The 18,999-nt window shown below is 42.3% G+C and overlaps 3 protein-coding genes and 1 pseudogene across 10 annotated transcripts in view; 1 reads left to right on the forward strand and 3 right to left on the reverse strand.

Annotated features, from left to right (window-relative positions):
- Positions 1-7,548, reverse strand: part of LOC106612784 (protein KIAA0100) — a 36,727-nt gene extending 29,179 nt beyond the window's left edge. For 6 of the 7 annotated variants that reach the window (XM_045724619.1, XM_014214267.2, XM_014214266.2 and 3 more), the window contains exons 1-2: positions 6,752-7,548; positions 5,499-5,625 (exon numbers count right to left, since the gene is read on the reverse strand). In XM_045724619.1, the coding sequence (XP_045580575.1) occupies positions 5,499-5,625; positions 6,752-6,819 (195 nt within the window). In that variant the 5' untranslated portion in view covers positions 6,820-7,548. The remainder of the gene's footprint in view (positions 1-5,498; positions 5,626-6,751) is intronic. The other variant, XM_014214269.2, reaches the window with a different exon arrangement.
- A 546-nt stretch (positions 7,549-8,094) lies between these two features.
- LOC106612786 (glyoxalase domain-containing protein 4) lies at positions 8,095-15,569 on the reverse strand. Its single transcript, XM_014214272.2, has 9 exons — positions 14,820-15,569; positions 14,375-14,424; positions 14,126-14,246; positions 13,292-13,436; positions 10,210-10,346; positions 9,813-9,899; positions 8,804-8,917; positions 8,632-8,718; positions 8,095-8,540 (listed from the first exon to the last, which is right to left on the reverse strand). The coding sequence occupies exons 1-9, from the start codon at positions 14,907-14,909 to the stop codon at positions 8,475-8,477; spliced, it is 897 nt and encodes a 298-aa protein (XP_014069747.1). The 5' UTR covers positions 14,910-15,569; the 3' UTR covers positions 8,095-8,474.
- Positions 15,252-17,365, forward strand: LOC106612746 (rRNA methyltransferase 3A, mitochondrial; annotated as a pseudogene).
- A 934-nt stretch (positions 17,366-18,299) lies between these two features.
- Positions 18,300-18,999, reverse strand: part of LOC106612785 (nucleoredoxin) — a 66,742-nt gene continuing 66,042 nt past the window's right edge. Inside the window, exons 8-9 of one of the 2 annotated variants that reach the window (XM_014214271.2) lie at positions 18,796-18,992; positions 18,300-18,700 (exon numbers count right to left, since the gene is read on the reverse strand). In XM_014214271.2, the coding sequence (XP_014069746.1) occupies positions 18,810-18,992 (183 nt within the window). In that variant the 3' untranslated portion in view covers positions 18,300-18,700; positions 18,796-18,809. Of the gene's footprint in view, positions 18,993-18,999 lie in introns of both variants that reach the window. The other variant, XM_014214270.2, reaches the window with a different exon arrangement.

Genomic DNA, 18,999 nt, shown 5'->3' on the forward strand with positions numbered 1-18,999 from the left:
GCTCATGGTTCTTCCCTGTAGCTCAGTTGGTAGAGCATGGTGTTTGCAACACCAGGGTTGTGGGTTCGATTCCCACGGGGGGCCAGCACAAAAAAAAAATGAATGAAATATATGCATTCACTACTGTAAGTCGCTCTGGATAAGAGCGTCTGCTAAATGACTAAAAATGTAAAAAAATGTAAAAAATTTTCTCACCCCCTTCCGTAGACTTACACAGTAATTATGACAACTTCCAGTGGATTCAGAAAACTTAAAATGTCCTCAGAGGCAATTCATCTTGCAGCAGTCAGAAAACATACACTACCGTTCAAAAGTTTGGGGTCACTTAAAAATGTCCTTGTTTTTAAAAGAAAAGCTATTTTTTTGTCCTTTAAAATAGCATCAAATTGATCAGAAATACAGTGTAGACATTGTTAATGTTGTAAATGACTATTGTAGCTGGAAACAGCAGGTTTTTTATGGAATATCTACATAGGCGTACAGAGGCCCATTATCAGCAACCATCACTCCTGTGTTCCAATGGTACGTTGTGTTAGCTTATCCAAGTTTATCATTTTTAAAAAGGCTAATTGATCATTAGAAAACCCTTTTGCAATCATGTTAGCACAGCTGAAAACTGTTGTTCCGATTAAAGAAGCAATAAAACTGGCACTCTTTAGACTAGTTGACTATCTGGAGCATCAGCATTTGTGGGTTTGATTACAGGCTCAAAATGGCCAGAAACAAAAGAACTTTCTTCTGAAACTCGTCAGTCTGTGTTCTGAGAAATTAAGGCCATTCCATGCAAGAAATTGCCAAGAAACTGTAGATCTCATACAACGCTGTGTACTACTCCCTTCACAGAACAGCGCAACCAGAATAGAACCAGAACAGAAAGGAGTGGGAGGCCCCGGTGCACAACTAAGCAAGAGGACAAGTACATTAGTGTCTCTAGTTTGAGAAACAGACGCCTCACAAGTCCTCAACTGGCAGGTTCATTAAATGGTACCCGCAAAACACCAGTTTCAACGTCAACAGTGAAGAGGCAACTCTGGGATGCTGGCCTTCTAGGCAGAGTTCCTCTGTCCAGTGCCTGTGTTCTTTTGCCCATCTAAATCTTTTCTTTTTATTGGCCAGTCTGAGATATGGCTTTTTCTTTGCAACTCTTTACAAGCCCAAAAAGACAGATCCGTGGTGTCATTTCTTGGTTCTTCTGTAGTGCATAAAGACCGCTACAGATAGAAAGAAATATACAATGAGCAAAGTGATCACGCTGTTTGTGTGGCTGCTATGAAAGTGAACTGTGTTTTCGTGTGATCAGGGGTGTATTCATCCCGCCAATTCCATTGAAAAAGTTTATTCGGCAGAAGCAGACGGAACAAAACGGGGATAAACAGACTTGAATTGTTCCAATAGAAACTTTAGTTTGCAACTGTTTGACTAATGATTACACCTTAGATCAGCTCAATGCAGGCCAAGAGTGTACAAGGTGGAATTGAATGTGTCAATCAATGTCTGTCACCTTGATTACTCAATTTCTATTTAACCAGGTAGGCTAGTTGAGAACAAGTTCTCATTTGCAACTGCGACCTGGCCAAGATAGAGCGTAGCAATTTGACACATACAACAACACAGAGTTACACATGGAATAAACAAAACATACAGTCAATAATACAGTAGAACAAAAGAAAACAAAAAGTATATATTCTATGAGTGCAAATGAGGTAAGTTAAGGCAATAAATAGGCCATGGTGGCGAAGTAATTACAATATAGCAATTAAAACTGGAATGGTAGATGTGCAGAAGATGAATGTGCAAGTAGAGATACTGGGGTGCAAAGGAGCAAGATAAATAAATAAATACAGTATGGGGATGAGGTAGGTAGATAGCCCATCTGTAAACAGCCCATCTATGTACAGGTGCAGTGATCTGTGAGCTGCTCTGACAGCTGGTGCTTAAAGCTAGTGAGGGAAATGAGTCTCCAACTTCAGAGATTTTTGCAGTTCGTTCCAGTCATTGGCAGCAGAGAACTGGAAGGAAAGACGACCAAAGGAGGGCTTTGGGGGTGACCAGTGAGATATACCTGCTGGAGCGCGTGCTACGAGTGGGTGATGCTATGGTGACCAGTGAGCTGAGATAAGGCGGGGCTTTACCTAGCAGAGACTTGTAGATAACCTGTAGCCAGTGGGTTTGGCGACAGGTATGAAGCGAGGGCCAACCAACGAGAGCGTACAGGTCGCAATGGTGGGTAGTGTATGGGGCTTTGGTGACAAAACGGATGGCACTGTGATAGACTGCATCCAGTTTGTTGAGTAGAGTGTTGGAGGCTATTTTATAAATGACATCAACGAAGTCGAGGATCGGTAGGATGGTCAGTTTTACGAGGGTGTGTTTGGCAGCATGAGTGAAGGATGCTTTGTTGCGATATAGGAACCCGATACTAGATTTAATTTAGGATTGGAGATGCTTAATGTGAGTCTGGAAGGAGAGTTTACAGTCTAACCAGAGACCCAGGTATTTGTAGTTGTCCACGTATTCTAAGTCAGAGCCGTCCAGAGTAGTGAAGCTGGACGGGCGAGCAGGTGCGGGCAGTGATCGATTGAATAGCATGCATTTAGTTTTACCTGCGTTTAAGAGCAGTTGGAGGCCACGGAAGGAGAGTTGTATGGCATTGAAGCTCATCTGGAGGTTAGTTAACACAGTGTCCAAAGAGGGGCCAGAAGTATACAGAATGGTGTCGTCTGCGTAGAGGTGGATCAGAGAATCACCAGCAGCAAGAGCAACATCATTATGTATACAGAGGAGAGAGTCGGCCCGAGAATTGAGCCCTGTGGCACACCCATAGAGACTGCCAGAGGTCCGGACAACAGGCCCTCTGATTTGACACACTGAACTCTATCAGAGAAGTAGTTGGTAAACCAGGCGAGGCAATCATTTGAGAAACCAAGGCTGTTGAGTCTGCCAATAAGAATGTGGTGACTGACAGAGTCGAAAGCCTTGGCCAGGTCGATGAATACGGCTGCACAGTAATGTCTCTTATCGATGGCGGTTATGATGTCGTTTAGGACCTTGAGCGTGGCTGAGGTGCACCCATGAACAGCTCTGAAACCAGATTGCATAGCGGAGAAGGTACGGTGGGATTCGAAATGGTCGGGAATCTGTTTGTTAACTTGGATTTCGAAGACCTTAGAAAGACAGGGTAGGATAGATATAGGTCTGTAGCAGTTTGGGTCTAGAGTGTCACCCCCTTTGAGGGGGATGACCGCGGCAGCTTTCAAATCTTTGGGAATCTCAGACGATACAAAAGAGAGATTGAACAGGCTAGTAATAGGGGTTGCAACAATTTCAGCAGATCATTTTAGAAAGAGAGTGTCCAAATTGTCTAGCCCGGCTGATTTGTATGGGTTCAGATTTTGCAGCTCTTTCAGAACATCAGCCATCTGGATTTGGGAAGGAGAAATGGTGGGGGCATTGGCGGGTTGCTGTGGAGGGTGCCAGGCAGTTGACCGGGGTAGGGGTAGCCAGGTGGAAAGCATGGCCAGCCGTAGAGAAATGCCTATTGAAATTCTCAATTATAGTGGATTTATCGGTGGTAACAGTGTTACCTAGCCTCAGAGCAGTGGGCAGCTGGGAGGAGGTGCTCTTATTCTCCATGGACTTTACAGTGTCCCAGAACTTTTTTGAGTTAGTACTACAGGATGCAAATTTCTGTTTGAAAAAGCTAGCATTAGCTTTTCTAACTGCCTGTGTATATTTGTTCCTAACTTCCCTGAAAAGTTGCATATCACGGGGGCTATTCGATGCTAATGCAGAACGCCACAGGATGTTTTTGTGCTGATCAAGGGCAGACAGGTGTGGAGTGAACCAAGGACTATATCTAGTCCTAGTTCAACATTTTTGGAGTGGGGCATGCTTATTTAAGATGGTGAGGAAGACACTTTTAAAGAATAGCCAGGCATCATCTACTGATGGGATGAGGTCAATGTCATTCCAGGATACCCCGGCCAGGTCGATTAGAAAGGCATGCTCGCTGAAGTGTTTTAGGGAGCGTTTGACAGTGATGAGGGGTGGTCGTTTGGTCGCAGACCCATTACGGATGCAGGCAATGAGGCAGTGATCGCTGAGATCTTGATTGAAAACAGCAGAGGTGTATTTGGAGGGCGAGTTAGTTAGGATGACACCTATGAGGGTGCCCGTGTTTACGGATTTGGGGTTGTACCTGGTAGATTCATTGATAATTTGTGTGAGATTGAGGGCATCAAGCTTAGATTGTAGGATGGCCGGGGTGTTAAGCATGTTCCAGTTTAGGTCACCTAGTAGCACGAGCTCAGAAGATAGATGGGGGGCAATCAATTCACCTATGGTATCGAGGGCACAGCTCGGGGCAGAGGGAGGTCTATAGCAAGCGGCAACTTGTTCTGGAAAGGTGAATTTTTAGAAGTAGTAGCTCAAACTGTTTGGGTACAGACTTGGATAGTAATACAGAACTCTGCAGGCTATCTTTGCAGTAGATTGCAACACCGCCCCCTTTGGCAGTTCTATCTTGGCGGAAAATGTTATAGTTAGTGATGGAGATTTCAGGGTTTTTGGTGGTTTTCCTAAGCCACGATTCAGACACGGCTAAGACATCCAGGTTGGCAGAGTGTGCTAAAGCAGTGAGTAAAACAAACTTAGGGAGTAGGCTTCTATTGTTAACATGCATGAAACCAAGGCTTTTACGGTTACAGAAGTCAACAAATGAGAGCACCTGGGGAGTGGGAGTGGAGCTAAGCACTGCAGGACCAGGATTAACCTCCACATCACCAGAGGAACAGAGGAGAAGTAGGATAAGGGTACGGCTAAAGGCTATACGAACTGGCACGTTTGGAACAGAGAGTAAAAGGAGCAGGTTTATGGGCACTGACTGCCACTGCCTGCTGAATTGGGCTTACAATACATTTAATTTTTATTGTTCAGGTTCACCATCAAGCAATAGTTTTGGTAGATTTGCTTTAAACAAATCAGTGTATATGGTCATTTTTAGATATACAGGGTAAAGTTGATAAATTCATAAAAGGACAGCAATCACTCTTGCGAGGTGCACTGCATGGCCGAAGCGAGGAGAAGAGAAAATCACTCGGTAAACGGTCAAAACCATTTGATTTTGAGATGGAGGTGAAATTCAAAATTGTGCTATTCATACCTCTTGACTTATTCCATATTTTGTTGTGTTACAGCCTGAATGCAAAATGTATTAAATATGATTTTTTCCAATCACCCATCAGCAGCAGATTTGATTTAGAATGGAAAATGAATGTGTGTATGCAACAAATGTTAGTACATCGAATCATAACACATTGAACCAAATCGCATCGATTCGTTCTCTAAACAAACCGAATCGTTTCACACTAAAACATATCGTTCCTGTATGGTATCGGAGCACATGTACCTAGCTAGATATGTATCGGAAAGATGCACATCCCTACATTTAATTTCAGAAGCCACACGCTTTGTGTAACTGTAATGTGAACATGGCCTACCAGAGTGTGCTGCGGCTGAAACTGGATACTTATTCCATGCACTGAAAAGAGCCCTACTGATTTGATCTTCAGCTCAGCGTTCAGTGTGTTGTGGAAGAACCGTACCGCCAGGCTGCATATTAACCATCTGAAAATAACCAGAGACAACAACATACCATGTCAAATGATTTGATAATGTCACCGATCATAAAGAAATTATACATTGAACAGACATCTGTGTCTCTCACTTCTCCATCAACAGAGCTGTGTGCATTTGTTTGCCTGTCATTTTCAAATCAAATGTCACATACACATTTAGCAGATGTTATTGTGGGTGTAGCAAAATGCTTGTGTTTCTAGCGCCAACAGTGCAGTAATATCTAACAATTCACAACAATACACACAACCTAAAAGTAAAAGATTTGAATTAAGGAATATATAAATATTAGGATGAGCAATGTCGGAGTGGCATAGACTAAAATACAGTAGAATAGAATACAGTATATACACATGATGTGTAAAGCAAAAATATGAAAACGTTATTAAAATAACTAGTGTTCCAGTATTTGTACATCCTCATCTGCACATATATCACACCAGTGTAAATTGCTAAAGTGTAATTACTTCGCCACTATTGGCCTATTTCTTGCCTTTCCTCCTTACTTCATTTGCACACACCGTATACAGATTTTTCTATTGTGTTATTGACTGTACGTATGCTGATCCCATGTGTAACTGTTGTTTATGTCGCACTGCTTTGCTTTATCTTGGCCAGGTCGCAGTTGTAAATAAGAACTTGTTCTCAACTGGCCTACCTGGTTAAATAAAGGTGAAATAAAATAAAAAATAAATAAAGTGGCCAGTGATTAAGTCTATGTATATGGGGCAGCAGCCTCTAAGGTGCAGGGTTACGTAACCTGGAAGTTCCATCAAAGGACAGGCTGGCACTTGTGTTAGTGCACAAAGACAGGGCATTGTTCTAGCCAACTCTTGCAGCAACGCTTCAGCAGTTCAGTTGTCTGATTGCCCAAGCCATTCCCATTACAACATTTAGTGGGTTCTCTACAAATCTCAAGTCACATGAATAGTGATTTTCAGAGGTAGAAAGAATCAGGTATTCCAAATGTAAGGTATGCATAGATACTTTCTGAAAAGGGGACATCTGCATTATTTGATGATTTGGCAATAGTTGTTTTGGCAATAGAAGGAAGGTATATTAGACAGTAATATTGTGTTAAAGTGTTCTTCCCCCATGTTACGGCATGTTTTCTTACCTGAATAGTAGAACAGATAGGAGCAGGAACAGGAGAAGTGCTAATAAGACGATCAGCAGGAGAGACATTTGTCCTGATGTTGACCCCTCGTTCACACCCAATGTGTGGTCATGGGGCTGGTTATTTTGATTTCAATGCCACACGGTTGGAAAATTAAGACAGTTCAGCTCCTCTTTGGAGCCCGGAGATACCTGTCATGCAGGTGCCTCGAGCTTAATGTCACGTTATGTCTTGTGAGCTAAAGATTGAAGTGCAATCATGGCACTATTCAAGAACTATTAAATAACATATGCCAGCTAACGTTGTCTTGTCTAGTCTGGAAAATCTGATAGTTACACTTTAATAGCTAGGTTAGTTCGCAGGGCCAGACTGTGGTATGCTAACGTCGCTACCGAACGTTGGCTGTCACAAAAAAACCATACAAAATTGCTATAACAGTTTGAAGGAACCGATATAACTAGCGGGCTAAATGGAAAGCTGGAACTGGCTCACAGTTTCGAGTAGCGAGCTAGCTAACTATACTCAGATATCACTGGTCAATTACTAGCTGGTAGCTAACTACGACGTTCGTTGGATAGCTAAATAGCCACGTACTAGCTAGCAAAAGCGTCAATTGAAACCAATGTTGGCAAATTTGGTAGCTAGCTAACAAATATTAGCCCCTTTTCAACCTATTGGAAATCTGACGGTCTCAAAATGTTCTTATCCCGTCTGGAGAGTTCTCATCCTCACATTTTCAGTGGCAAAACACCATCATATTCTAGGATTGTTGTCCACAACCGTAAACAGAGGAGCGATGAGCAGAATCAAAAAGTCAATATGGAAATGGCCAACCAATTTGTTTCCCGGAGTTCGAAACGCCTTACACTGAACCCATTCTGGATATCGCTGGACTAGCTACATTGCACTTATCCTTTCAATCAGTGCACACAAGTTTATTCAAAAATGATTTAATATGCTTCTCCTTCTTTATTATGCAGCATAACCACTCAATAGTTCGTTTAATAAGTGACCAGACACTTATTTAGTGTCATTCATCTCTTTATGCCAAAGAAAGGGAATCACTAGAAAATGATAGGAGTGAGTTGTTAGCAAAGGTTAGGCAATTCTCCCATCTTGAAAAAAATGTTAATTCCATCCCCTTTTGATATAGTTAACTTTCATTTCCCCATTTGAAACAGTTCAATGAGCACAACACATCTTCAACATCACATGATATGCATATGCCCTCTCATTTCATTGGTTTTTCAACCTGCAGCGTCTGCACATTTCACAAACCTTGACCTACAATTTGGCAGTGTGAGGACTTAAAATTGAAATGACTTTTCTGCCATACACTTGCAGTCTTGCACTTCACTGTTCTGATGAAGTCAGAATTATTACAGTGTTTTATTCATTTCATTGAGCTGAACAGGTACAATTTCTTTGCATACAAAAACATGATTCATTTAAAAGTTGTCCATGTTCATCAAGCTTCTGCCACAGTAAGACTGAAATACAGGTACACTTTCAGTCTCCTAAACATCTCTATATAATGCTTCTGGTTGAGTAAAATCTACTGACGTAGTGCAGCTGGAAGGTTAATGCCATATACAGGGCAAAATATACAGACAATTAGAGAGCCCATGCTCTACACCTCTATTGGAGTGTTCACAAACACATCCAGGTACAGTAGTTGGAGATGTCCAGTAGACCCATGACGGCTCAGCTATGTTCTAAGCATTTACACTGAAGCCTTCTGCTTGTTGTGCTTGGCAAACCACTCATCACTTTTATCTTCAGCAATAGCCTGAAAATAAATGAGGGTAATGGATTAAGACTATGTACTCGGTGATAATGCAAAGTATTGTTTCATTTTCATAATATTTCTAAATACCAACCTTATCCAGCAACGCATTTCCACTGGGCTCCATATGGGAGAGTTGTCTGAATGCCTCATCTCCCACAAAGCAGATCTCATGGGCATCCTAGACCACATATGACCACCGTTATTATGTGGAGAATGTATAATTATTACATTTTACCATGTTAATCATTTGGTAATGCACTCACTGGATCAGCCAGAATGACCACTTCTACTGTAGCCTTCCCAGGGGTGTCCAGGCTAACCAAAGGAGTAAGGATTTTATAGTTTTCTTTTGTCATCAGGGCTTCAAGATCTGGCAACTAAAAATAATTAAACAAAAATTATTCAATATTGCTTTCTGTGTGCATGTGTAACCGGTGTGAAATGGCTAGCTAGTTAGCAGGGTGGGCGCTAATAGCGCTTCAATCAGTGACGTCACTCGCTCTGAGACCTTGAAGTAGTTGTTCCCCTTGCTCTGCAAGGGCCGCGGCTTTTGTGGAGCGATGGGTAACGGTGCTTCAAGGGTGACTGTTGTCGATGTGTGCAGAGGGTCCCTGGTTCGAGCCCAGGTAGGGGTGAGGAGAGGGACAGAAGCAAAACTCTTACACATGTAAAGAGTCTGTAGGGCAAAACTACTAAGAATTTATAGCATTGTATAGACTTTCTGTGTTTCTGTGTTTGCAAACACGCATGAGGGCGATGCGCGCAAGTTGATGGCAGAACAAGGGGGAGTTCTTATAGCAAAAAGACTATTTACCAGCTATTTACATGCTGCTTATGACTGATTTCACACTACTTTTGGATTATAAGGCTCGTATGAATGTCCTGTTTAATATGTTTGTGTCATCATCGCAAATCACTGCATTATACTTAAAATAAAAACAATTCAACTCGTAAATTGGCTCTTTGGCTAGCTTTTGCAACAGCCTATTTCAATGATCGTTAACATTCTAGCTAACAACTGTTGCATCCAATAGTTATTTTGCAAAAATTACAACCAAATATTATCTTCGTCAACTGTTCAAGCTAGAATCAAAACATTGTAAGCATATGAGAGCCCAAAAAAGTTATTTTGTTTAGAAGTAATAAAAACATAAATCTAGGCGATGTTGAGTCGGCACAAATGGCGACGGCTTTCTTACTGCCATCAAGAGTCGCGCGGATATGTGTATGACATCAATGTGTCGTGTACTGGAAAAGGGTCTATTACTTCACCTGCTTATGTGGACAGGAGAATGCTATCCTCCCGAAAGCTGTCCCATGATCTACTATCCCACCAATGTTGTAAAGCTCTAGTTTACACTGCAAATATACAGAAAAACACACCTAGCATTAGCACCATCTTATCAATTCATGCAAACACACACTCGTGTTCTAAATGTAGAACACAGGAGGCTGCTGAGGGGAGGATAGCTCACATTAATGGCCGGAATGGAGCAAATGGAATCAACCACATGAAAACCATTTGTTGGATGTATTTGATACCATTCCACTAATTCCACTCAAGCCTTTACCACAAGCCCTCCTCCCCAATTAAGGTGCCACCAACCTCCTGTGGTGTAGAACCAAGTGTCTCTCTCTCTCTCTCTCTCTCTCTCTCTCTCACACACACCTGAGTGTCTGCGAATCCCATCAGCACAGTCTTTTTCTCCTCATTTCTCTCTATCACCTTCATCCCCAGAAGGGAGGACCAGTAGTGTGTTGATTTCTGCAGGTCAGACACTGCCAGACATACCTTCTGTACAGGATCTTTAAACAAGTGAAAAACAGATACACATACAGTTGAAGTCGGAAGTTTAAATACACTTAGGTTGGAGTCATTAAAACTCGTTTTTCAACCACTCCACAAATGTCTTGTTAACAAACTATAGTTTTGGCAAGTCAGTTAGGACATCTACTTTGTGCATGACAAGTAATTTTTACAACAATTGTTTACAGGCAGATTGAGATCCCCTAAGACAAAAAGCCTACACTCCCCAATATTCAGTCTTTGTGTGGCAGATGTTGAATTCATATCTTTCCACCATTTCCAATCATCATGTGTATGTATATATGTGTTATAACATCCTCTTATAAAGTCATCATACCGACAAATGTACACTTCTGTTGAGGTATCATTTGCCCAAAGCTCTCCTTAGAAAATGTGGTTATAATTGATGAGGAAAAAATATAATTAGCTATGGCTAATTTACAAATATGTAGCCCCGTTTCACTCCAATGAACCACTTAGCTATTGAGTCTAGACTAATAGTTCATCATAAAGATTGAATTAGCTGCTATAGTCTAGAGCTTTAATGGAGATACTTCACCCTGAGAAACACTCAGTACTCAGTCCAAATGCATTGCCTGTAATTCTAATATTTCAACAGACAGACTAGAGTACAGTTGAAGTCGGAAGTTTAAATTCACTTATGTTGGAGTCATTAAAACTCATTTTTCAACCACTCCACAAATTTCTTGTTAACAAACTATAGTTTTGGCAAGTCGGTTAGGACATCTACTTTGTGCATGACACAAGTCATTTTTCCAACAATTGTTTACAGGCAGATTATTTCACTTATAATTCACAGTATCACAATTCCTGTGGGTCAGACGTTTACATACACAAAGTTGACTGTGCCTTTAAACAGCTTGGAAAATTCCAGAAAATGATATCATGGCTTTAGAAGCTTCTGATAGGCTAATTGACATCAGTTGAGTCAATTGGAGGTGTACCTGTGGATGTATTTCAAGGCCTACCTTCAAACTCAGTGCCTCTTTGCTTGACATCATGGGAAAATCAAAAGAATTTAGCCAAGACCTCAGAAAAACAATTGTAGACCTCCACATGTCTGGTTCATCCTTGGGAGCAATTTCCAAATGTCTGAAGGTACCACGTTCATCTGTACAAACAATAGTACGCAAGTATAAACACCATGGGACCACGGAGCCGTCATACCGCTCAGGAAGGAGACGCGTTGTCTCCTAGAGATGAACGCACTTTGGTGCGAAAAGTGCAAATCAATCCCAGAACAATAGCAATGGGCCTTGTGAAGATGCTGGAGGACACAGGTACAAAAGTATCTATATCCACAGTAAAACAAGTCCTATATCGACATAACCTGAAAGGCCGCTCAGCAAGGAAGAAGCCACTGCTTCAAAACCGCCATAAAAAAGCCAGACTACGGTTTGCAACTGCACATGGGAACAAAGATTGTACTTTTTGGAGAAATGTCCTCTGGTCTGATGAAATAAAAAATAGAACTGTTTGGCCATAATGACCATCGTTATGTTTGGAGGAAAAAGGTGGAGGCTTGCAAGCTGAAGAACACCATCCCAAACGTGAAGCATGGGGGTGGCAGCATCATGTTGTGGGGGTGCTTTGCTGCAGGAGGGACTGGTGCACTTCACAAAATAGATGGCATCATGAGGCAGGAAAATGATGTGCATATATTGAAGCAACATCTCAAGACATCAGTCAGGAAGTTAAAGCTAGGTCGCAAATGGATCTTCCAAATGGACAATGACCCCAAGCATACTTCCAAAGTTGTGGTAAAATGGCTTAAGGACAACAAAGTTATTGTATTGGAATGGCCATCACAACGCCCTGACCTCAATCCTATAGAACATTTGTGGGCAGAACTGAAAAAGCGTGTGCGAACAAGGAGGCCTACAAACATGACTCAGTTACACCAGCTCTGTCAGGAGGAATGGGCCAAACTTCACCCAACTTATTGTGGGAAGCTTGTGGAAGGCTACCCGAAACGTTTGACCGAAGTTAAACAATTTAAAGGCAATGCTACCAAATACTAATCGAGTGTATGTAAACTTCTGACCCACTGGGAATGTGATGAAAGAAATAAAATCTGAAATAAATAATTTTCTCTACTATTATTCGGACATTTCACATTCTTAAAAAAAGGTGGTGATCTCTTCTGACCTAAGACAAGGATTTTTTACTAGGTTTAAATGTCAGGAATTGTGAAAAACTGTTTAAATGTATTTGGCTAAGGTGTATGTAAACTTCCGACTTCAACTGTACACAATATACAGGTAACTGTCAAAATAAAGGAAACACCAGTAAATGAGGGATACAAAGTATATTGAAATCAGGTGCTTCCACACAGGTGTAGTTCCTGAGTTAATCATGCTTAGTGTCATGTATAAAATGGCCCATTATTTTGGCTACCATGGCTAGAATAAGAGATCTCTGACTTTGAAAGAGTGGTCTCAAAGGAGCATAGGGGGTTTAAAGTGTGCGTAGGTGTCTCGGTCACCAGATCTCAACCCAATTGAACACTTATGGGAGATTCTGTTGTGGCACCTGAGACAGTTTTTTCCACCACCATCAACAAAACACAAAATGATGGAATTTCTCATGAAAGGATGGTGTCGCATCTGGCCAAGAGTTCCAGACACTTGTAGAATCTATGCCAAGGCGCATTGAAGCTGTTCTGTTTTGGCAGTTACCTGGATGTAAGGAGTATTGATATGTAGACTGGTTCCAGATACGTTTGTACTCCTGCCTACTCAATGCAAGCCAAACATGGCATGACAAGAGTGGCAAGAACTGGCATGATGGCACAAACAGACTGGTACCCAGGTTAATTAATTTCCTCCTGGACTTTTAAATAAACATGGTAGACTATAATCTACTACTCGACTTTAGTGTCTACTACAGCAATGATCTTCTGTGCAAAGCACTGTTGACCCACCATTGTGAGGCTGATCTTTGTCCACCAGGTAGAAGCGGTAACCTCCAGGGGCCTCAACCAGATAGAGAGCCTCTCCAACCTCAGTGAGGGGCCAACCAAGCCGCTTAGCATTGCTGACAGCCTGGCTAGACTGCAGAGTCAGACCCTGAAATAAAGACATGGTGGCATACATTGAGTTAGGATTGGGTTAAAAAAAAAAGTATATATGTAACCGATGTGAAATGGCTAGTTAGTTAGCGGTGGTGCGCGCTAATAGCGTTTCAATCAGTGACGTCACTCGCTCTGAGACCTGAAGTGGTTGTTCCCCTTGCGTTGCAAGGGCCGCGGCTTTTGTGGCGCGATGGGTAACGATGCTTCGTGGGTGTCAGTTGTTGATGTGTGCAAGGGTCCCTGGTTCAAGCCCGGATTGGGGCGAAGAGAGGGACGGAACCTACACTGTTACATTGATGCTGTTGCTGCGGAAAAGGAGGAGTGGTGCGCGCTAATAGCATTTCAATCAGTGACGTCACTCGCTCTGAGACTTGAAGTAGGGTTTCCCCTTGCGTTGCAAGGGCACCGGCTTTTGTGGCGCGATGGGTAACGATGCTTCGTGGGGTGTCAGTTGTTGATGTGTGCAAGGGTCCCTGGTTGGGGCGAAGAGAGGGACGGAACCTACACTGTTACACACACACATACACATATACATACATACATACATACATACATACACATATACATACATACACACACATACACATATATATACACACACACACACACACACACACACACATACATATATATATATATATATATATATATATATGAGTGTTCATGATATGACCATTCACTTACCAGGAAGTCATTGCCAAGGCGATATTCTCCCACTCCATAATTGTAGGTCAGCTCAGCCACAAAGTGATCATCCTCTGGACCAAAGCCAACCATTGTCTTGCTCCATTTTCCATCATAAGGGCTGAACACACACAAGCAAGTAGGGCATCATTTGAGAGAGACCGTGACTATTGTTACACAACAAGTAATTCAAACATTTCATTTTCACAAGAGGTGTCGGTTGAAAAGTAAAGTTGACAGCCTGCCTACCCATTACAAGTGGCCTTGCATCCCTCTTCAAACTCTTCATGACGCAAAATCTGAAATCAAATAAATGATTTTGACAAAACAGTGATCTAGTCCCCAATATCACGTGAGTTTACAGCACTATGAACACCATTGAAGCACAAATCATAACAAACGAATGAAACAAATGAAATGTGGCGCAGCGGTCTAAGGCACTGCAACCCAGTGCAAGAAGTGTCACTACAGTCCCTGGTTCGACTCCAGGGTGTATCACATCCGGCCGTGATTGGGAGTCCCATAGGGCGGCGCACAATTGGCCCAGAGTCGTCCGTCATTGTAAATAAGAATTTGTTCTTAAGTGACTTGCCTAGATAAATAAAGGTTAAAATAAAACAGTGGTACACTCTGTGCAAGTGAAATCTATTGGTCACGTGTTTGAGGATGTTCTACGAAAGAGCTGGAAATGTACCTTCATGCCAAGCACATCTCGGTAAAAGGTGGCCGTTTTGCTTCTGTCACCCACTTTGAAAACGAAATGCAAGGCTCGCCTCAAAGCCATGATATCCCAGGTGAGTTTGCTGTGTACTTACTGTACGATTATTTTTCACGCTCTGTTTGTCTACGTCGAATGAGGAACCTTGCAATCGATTGCTCTGGTATCGATTCTATGGAAGACAACGTTTTTCGGTACAGATACAATGATTTGCCGCTCAATCGCAGATCAAATCTATCTCAAGACAACGAGGAGTATTTAAATTAAAAGTTAAGCATATAATATTGTTTTACAGATCAGTATTACCAACATAACACCTTTTACTTGGATTACCCCCCCATTTTTTTATGGAATAAACCAACCAATCGTCATGCCACTGTTTAATGTTTCCACGCCCTCTTCGCGAAGATGGTGGCGTCCATGAGAGGCATCTTCTTACAGCAGGACAAAGTCATATTATGGAAAAGGCAACGACTGTATCGTAGATTCAAAAAGATACGTGCGAGCATTGAAAAGGAGACCTGTGAAGGTGTTGTATTCTGATAGTGAGACGACATTTCCAACATCGAAACAGAGGTCAGATCAAATCGGCACAAGCAGCCTCAGACAGTTGTGTCCAAAATGAGGGAGTCCACTGATCGTGTTTTCAGCATGTAATGGAGTGCCAGAAATGGCAAAGCATCCTCAACGCCGGAACATACAACCAATCTGAAGGACCAACTAGTTGGCCTCAAATTCGAAAGGGCAGTCCCTGGTGACAAAAGATTGGCGTAAGTCTCTGTGCATGTTGGCTATCCACCCTATGTTAGATAATTGAGTGAATATATCCGCTTTCATTATAGTGGCTACGGTCTGTGATGTATGTTTGCATGTAGACTTTGTATGATAGTTGATGTTCAGTCTAGATAGCAGGCTATGTATCTTGACCTCTTCTATCCTCTCTCCATCTCCCAGGAGTGTGGCTCGCTCCAGGACGTTTCGGGAGCACCAGGGTAAGATCCTGCTGGAAGGGAGACATCTGATCTGCAATACACTGGCTGCTGGTGCCAACCCCCAGATGGTGTTCTGTGGACACACTTTGTGAGCTCCCATTGGACAAACCGAAGAGGGCCACTCTGGTTAAAGTCAAGTTGGAGGACATCAAGATCTGGTCTGACCTTGTAATGCCAAAGGGAGTGATGGGTATGATTTTGAAGTTCTATACGCTACTGTATATTGAGAATAAATACTGTATATTGGTAATACTTTCCCCTTGTAGCCATATTTTCTCTGCCAGACCCATCCCGGCTGACAGTCCCTCAGGTCCAGCGTGGTCAGTCTGTGCCACTGTCCCTGATCTGTGACAGCGTGCGGGAACCTGGGCACCATCCTGCGCTGTGTTGTCGCTGCAGGCTGCCACAATGTCCTGCTCATCAAGGCTATGTCATGATGATAAACTGGGGATGGGCATAATCCAATGTATAGAAATGTTACACCCTATTCAAGTCAATGATGTCATATTGGGTGGACTGGTGGCCATTTTGAGTGTACCCATAGGAGCTGATAGTGAGGAACTAGTGTGTGAACCTGTGCACTACTCTGGATGGTTCTTTCACTAAGTATCTTGTGTATGTCTCTTTTCACAGGCTGTGTTGATTCTTGGGAACCTAAGGTTCTGCGAGCAGCGATGGGTGCCCATTTCCGCCTTCCCATCTTCCCCAGCTTGGACTGGGACGACATTCAAAACCAGCTGCTAAAGTCTGACTGTCCACGTGGCAGATAACTGCAGCGGCTATGAGAGAGAAATAGCTGAGAACATGGAAGCAAACCAGTCCAACAAACCTTCAAAGGCAGGGGACTATGGATGGGAGACTAGCAGGCCTAATTGTAAAGACATGCACTATGAGGAATATCAATCAGATTCCAAACTGTCACTTCCAAGAGCGGAGACCAAGTTGTACCATGAAGGCTGGGCTCAGGGGAACACAGGCCTTGTGATTAGTGGAGAGACTCATGGACTGAGTCTGGAAGCTGTCCAATTGGCTGAGAGAACTGCCGGTCAATGACTGTTCATCCCTGTGGTCCCTGGAGTGGACAGTCTCAACTCAGCCATGGCAGCCAGCATCCTCCTGTTTTGAAGGCAGAAGTTAGCTGTTAAACCTAATGGAGACGTCTTGGAGGAAAGCTTCCTCTAAAGTGCAATTTCCATGATTTTCCTGGAAGTTATTATATTCCTGGTGTCACTTTTTCCATGCATACATTCTAGACTGCACAACACCTCTTCACTGTACCTCATGTCAGACTGACTCATATGGATGGATTTAATTTCCATATTCAACTCAGCTAATAAAAGTGAAATAAAAACAGCGTTTGGCTGAAAATGACAATTTCCATGATGTGGAATGTTCTTTCCGGTCTACCCATTTATTCAATTATATCTTCCAAAATTCCTGCCATTGTGGCTTTGTAAGCTTCACTTACTCTACACACAGTTGCCTACTATATTTCCTGCCAGTTGAATAAACTGCTGCTATTCAAGATGACATGTGCTCAGTGTATGTCTGTTAAGCAAAGGAAATAACCTGTCAATCTAACATTTTCACTGATGGGCCTATGAACGCAATTATCATAGGTGCCACCCTGTCGTTACTGAAGCAATTTGAGAACATTTACTGTAGGCAAGGACATTTACTGTAGGGTAAAAAAAAAAAAACTTAATTGAAAGGTGTGAAATACTTGGTTGTCTTACACTGTAAACAAATGGGTTGTGTACGAAGTCTGACATCAAGACAACATATTGTACTTCGTTTTTAAAAAAAATTAGAAATATATAAATGGAAACGAAATTATTTCTGGAGTCATGATGCATTATAAATAATGGACACTTGTAGGTGATACCAAGCTAATACTGTAAAATACATTTGCTCAATGGAATAAAACTGCTTGACCAAGTGAATGAGAACTGGGCTCATGGATAGAGGAAGTTGACAGACAGTTGTCCTTAACAGTGAATTTTAATGGCTGTGAAGTCATGACTAGAGACAACCAGGGAGTGACAAATGTGAATGAATACTTCAACACTTAGTTGCTAAAATGGATTTTAAATGCCATTTTTTTTTGCCTTCAAAAATATCTGGCCTTTTCAATAGAGAGGATCTTCACAGAAAATCATCTTAAATGTCATGGTGGTTGAGATGGAAACATAATTATGATAAGACTCTCATATCATGAAGGAGAACATGACATGGTATTTGAAATTACATTCACTTATCACGCATCAAAGCCAGATGCAATACAAAAGCAAATACTGACAAAATGACCTTTTAAAACAGGGAAATCATGACATTGTTGGGTCTATACTGTATGCACAGCGGTCATACTATTATGCACCACCTTTTAAACAGAAGAACAAGAACACCAGACTGAAGTTCAGAACATTTTCTGCACTGCATACTTGTAAATTACAACTACAGAACATTTGTTGCAATCATTTTATTCTTTCCCAGCACATTTTGGAGAAAAAAAAAGCAATGAGGGTTCGGCAAAAGTAAGAGACATTGTGAAAATTCAAGTCCATTGGGTCAACATTGTGTGGTTTCTTCTAGTATCAAGAAATGCCAATAATGAAACTCATAAAATAAGCTATTGGAGCCAAAAAGTAACAGAATGTCCATATTACTGTAGGGGCTTTAGTCAATGCAAGGCACCACAGGAGAAGACTCCATGAGAGAAAGACATGTCTAAAAAAAGCGAGACCTTGGTCTGACAGAAAGCGGGGAGACTGGAGAGGAGGCTGGTGGTCGTAGCCGGGAGGTCAGGGTTTGATGAAGGTGTGGGTTCAGTCCCATAAGTTTCTAGGTGTGTCCCCCAAATGGCACCCTATTCCCTATATAGTGCACTACTTTAGACCAGGACTATGGACCTTGGTCAAAAGCAGAGCACTATGCAGGGAATAGGGTGCCATTTGGGACAGTCTAGCCGTGCTCTCTAGATGGGCTCTGGTTTGAGCTTTTCAGCCAGAAAGTCTTGGACAAAGGTCTCCACCACGGCCGGTGTGATCTCCTCCACGTCCTTAACGTACTTGGCCCGGGCAGACATGTCCAGGATGGTGAGCAGGGGTGCTGCCTCTGGGAGGTTGGTGTAGTCACGCAGGGAGTCACTCATGTCATCCTGGAAA

The sequence above is a fragment of the Salmo salar genome, chromosome ssa09, assembly GCF_905237065.1.
Source record: "Salmo salar chromosome ssa09, Ssal_v3.1, whole genome shotgun sequence".
NCBI lineage: Eukaryota > Metazoa > Chordata > Actinopteri > Salmoniformes > Salmonidae > Salmo > Salmo salar.

Excerpts from the sequence above, each read along its gene's own strand:
- LOC106612786 (XM_014214272.2), bottom strand. The coding sequence starts at position 14,909 with ATGGCTTTGAGGCGAGCCTTGCATTTCGTTTTCAAAGTGGGTGACAGA. Across the intron at positions 14,247-14,374 it reads TGCAAGGCCACTTGTAATGG|CCCTTATGATGGAAAATGGA; the intron begins GTAGGCAGGCTG and ends GTGTGTGTTCAG. Across the intron at positions 8,719-8,803 it reads TGGTCATTCTGGCTGATCCA|GATGCCCATGAGATCTGCTT; the intron begins GTGAGTGCATTA and ends TATGTGGTCTAG.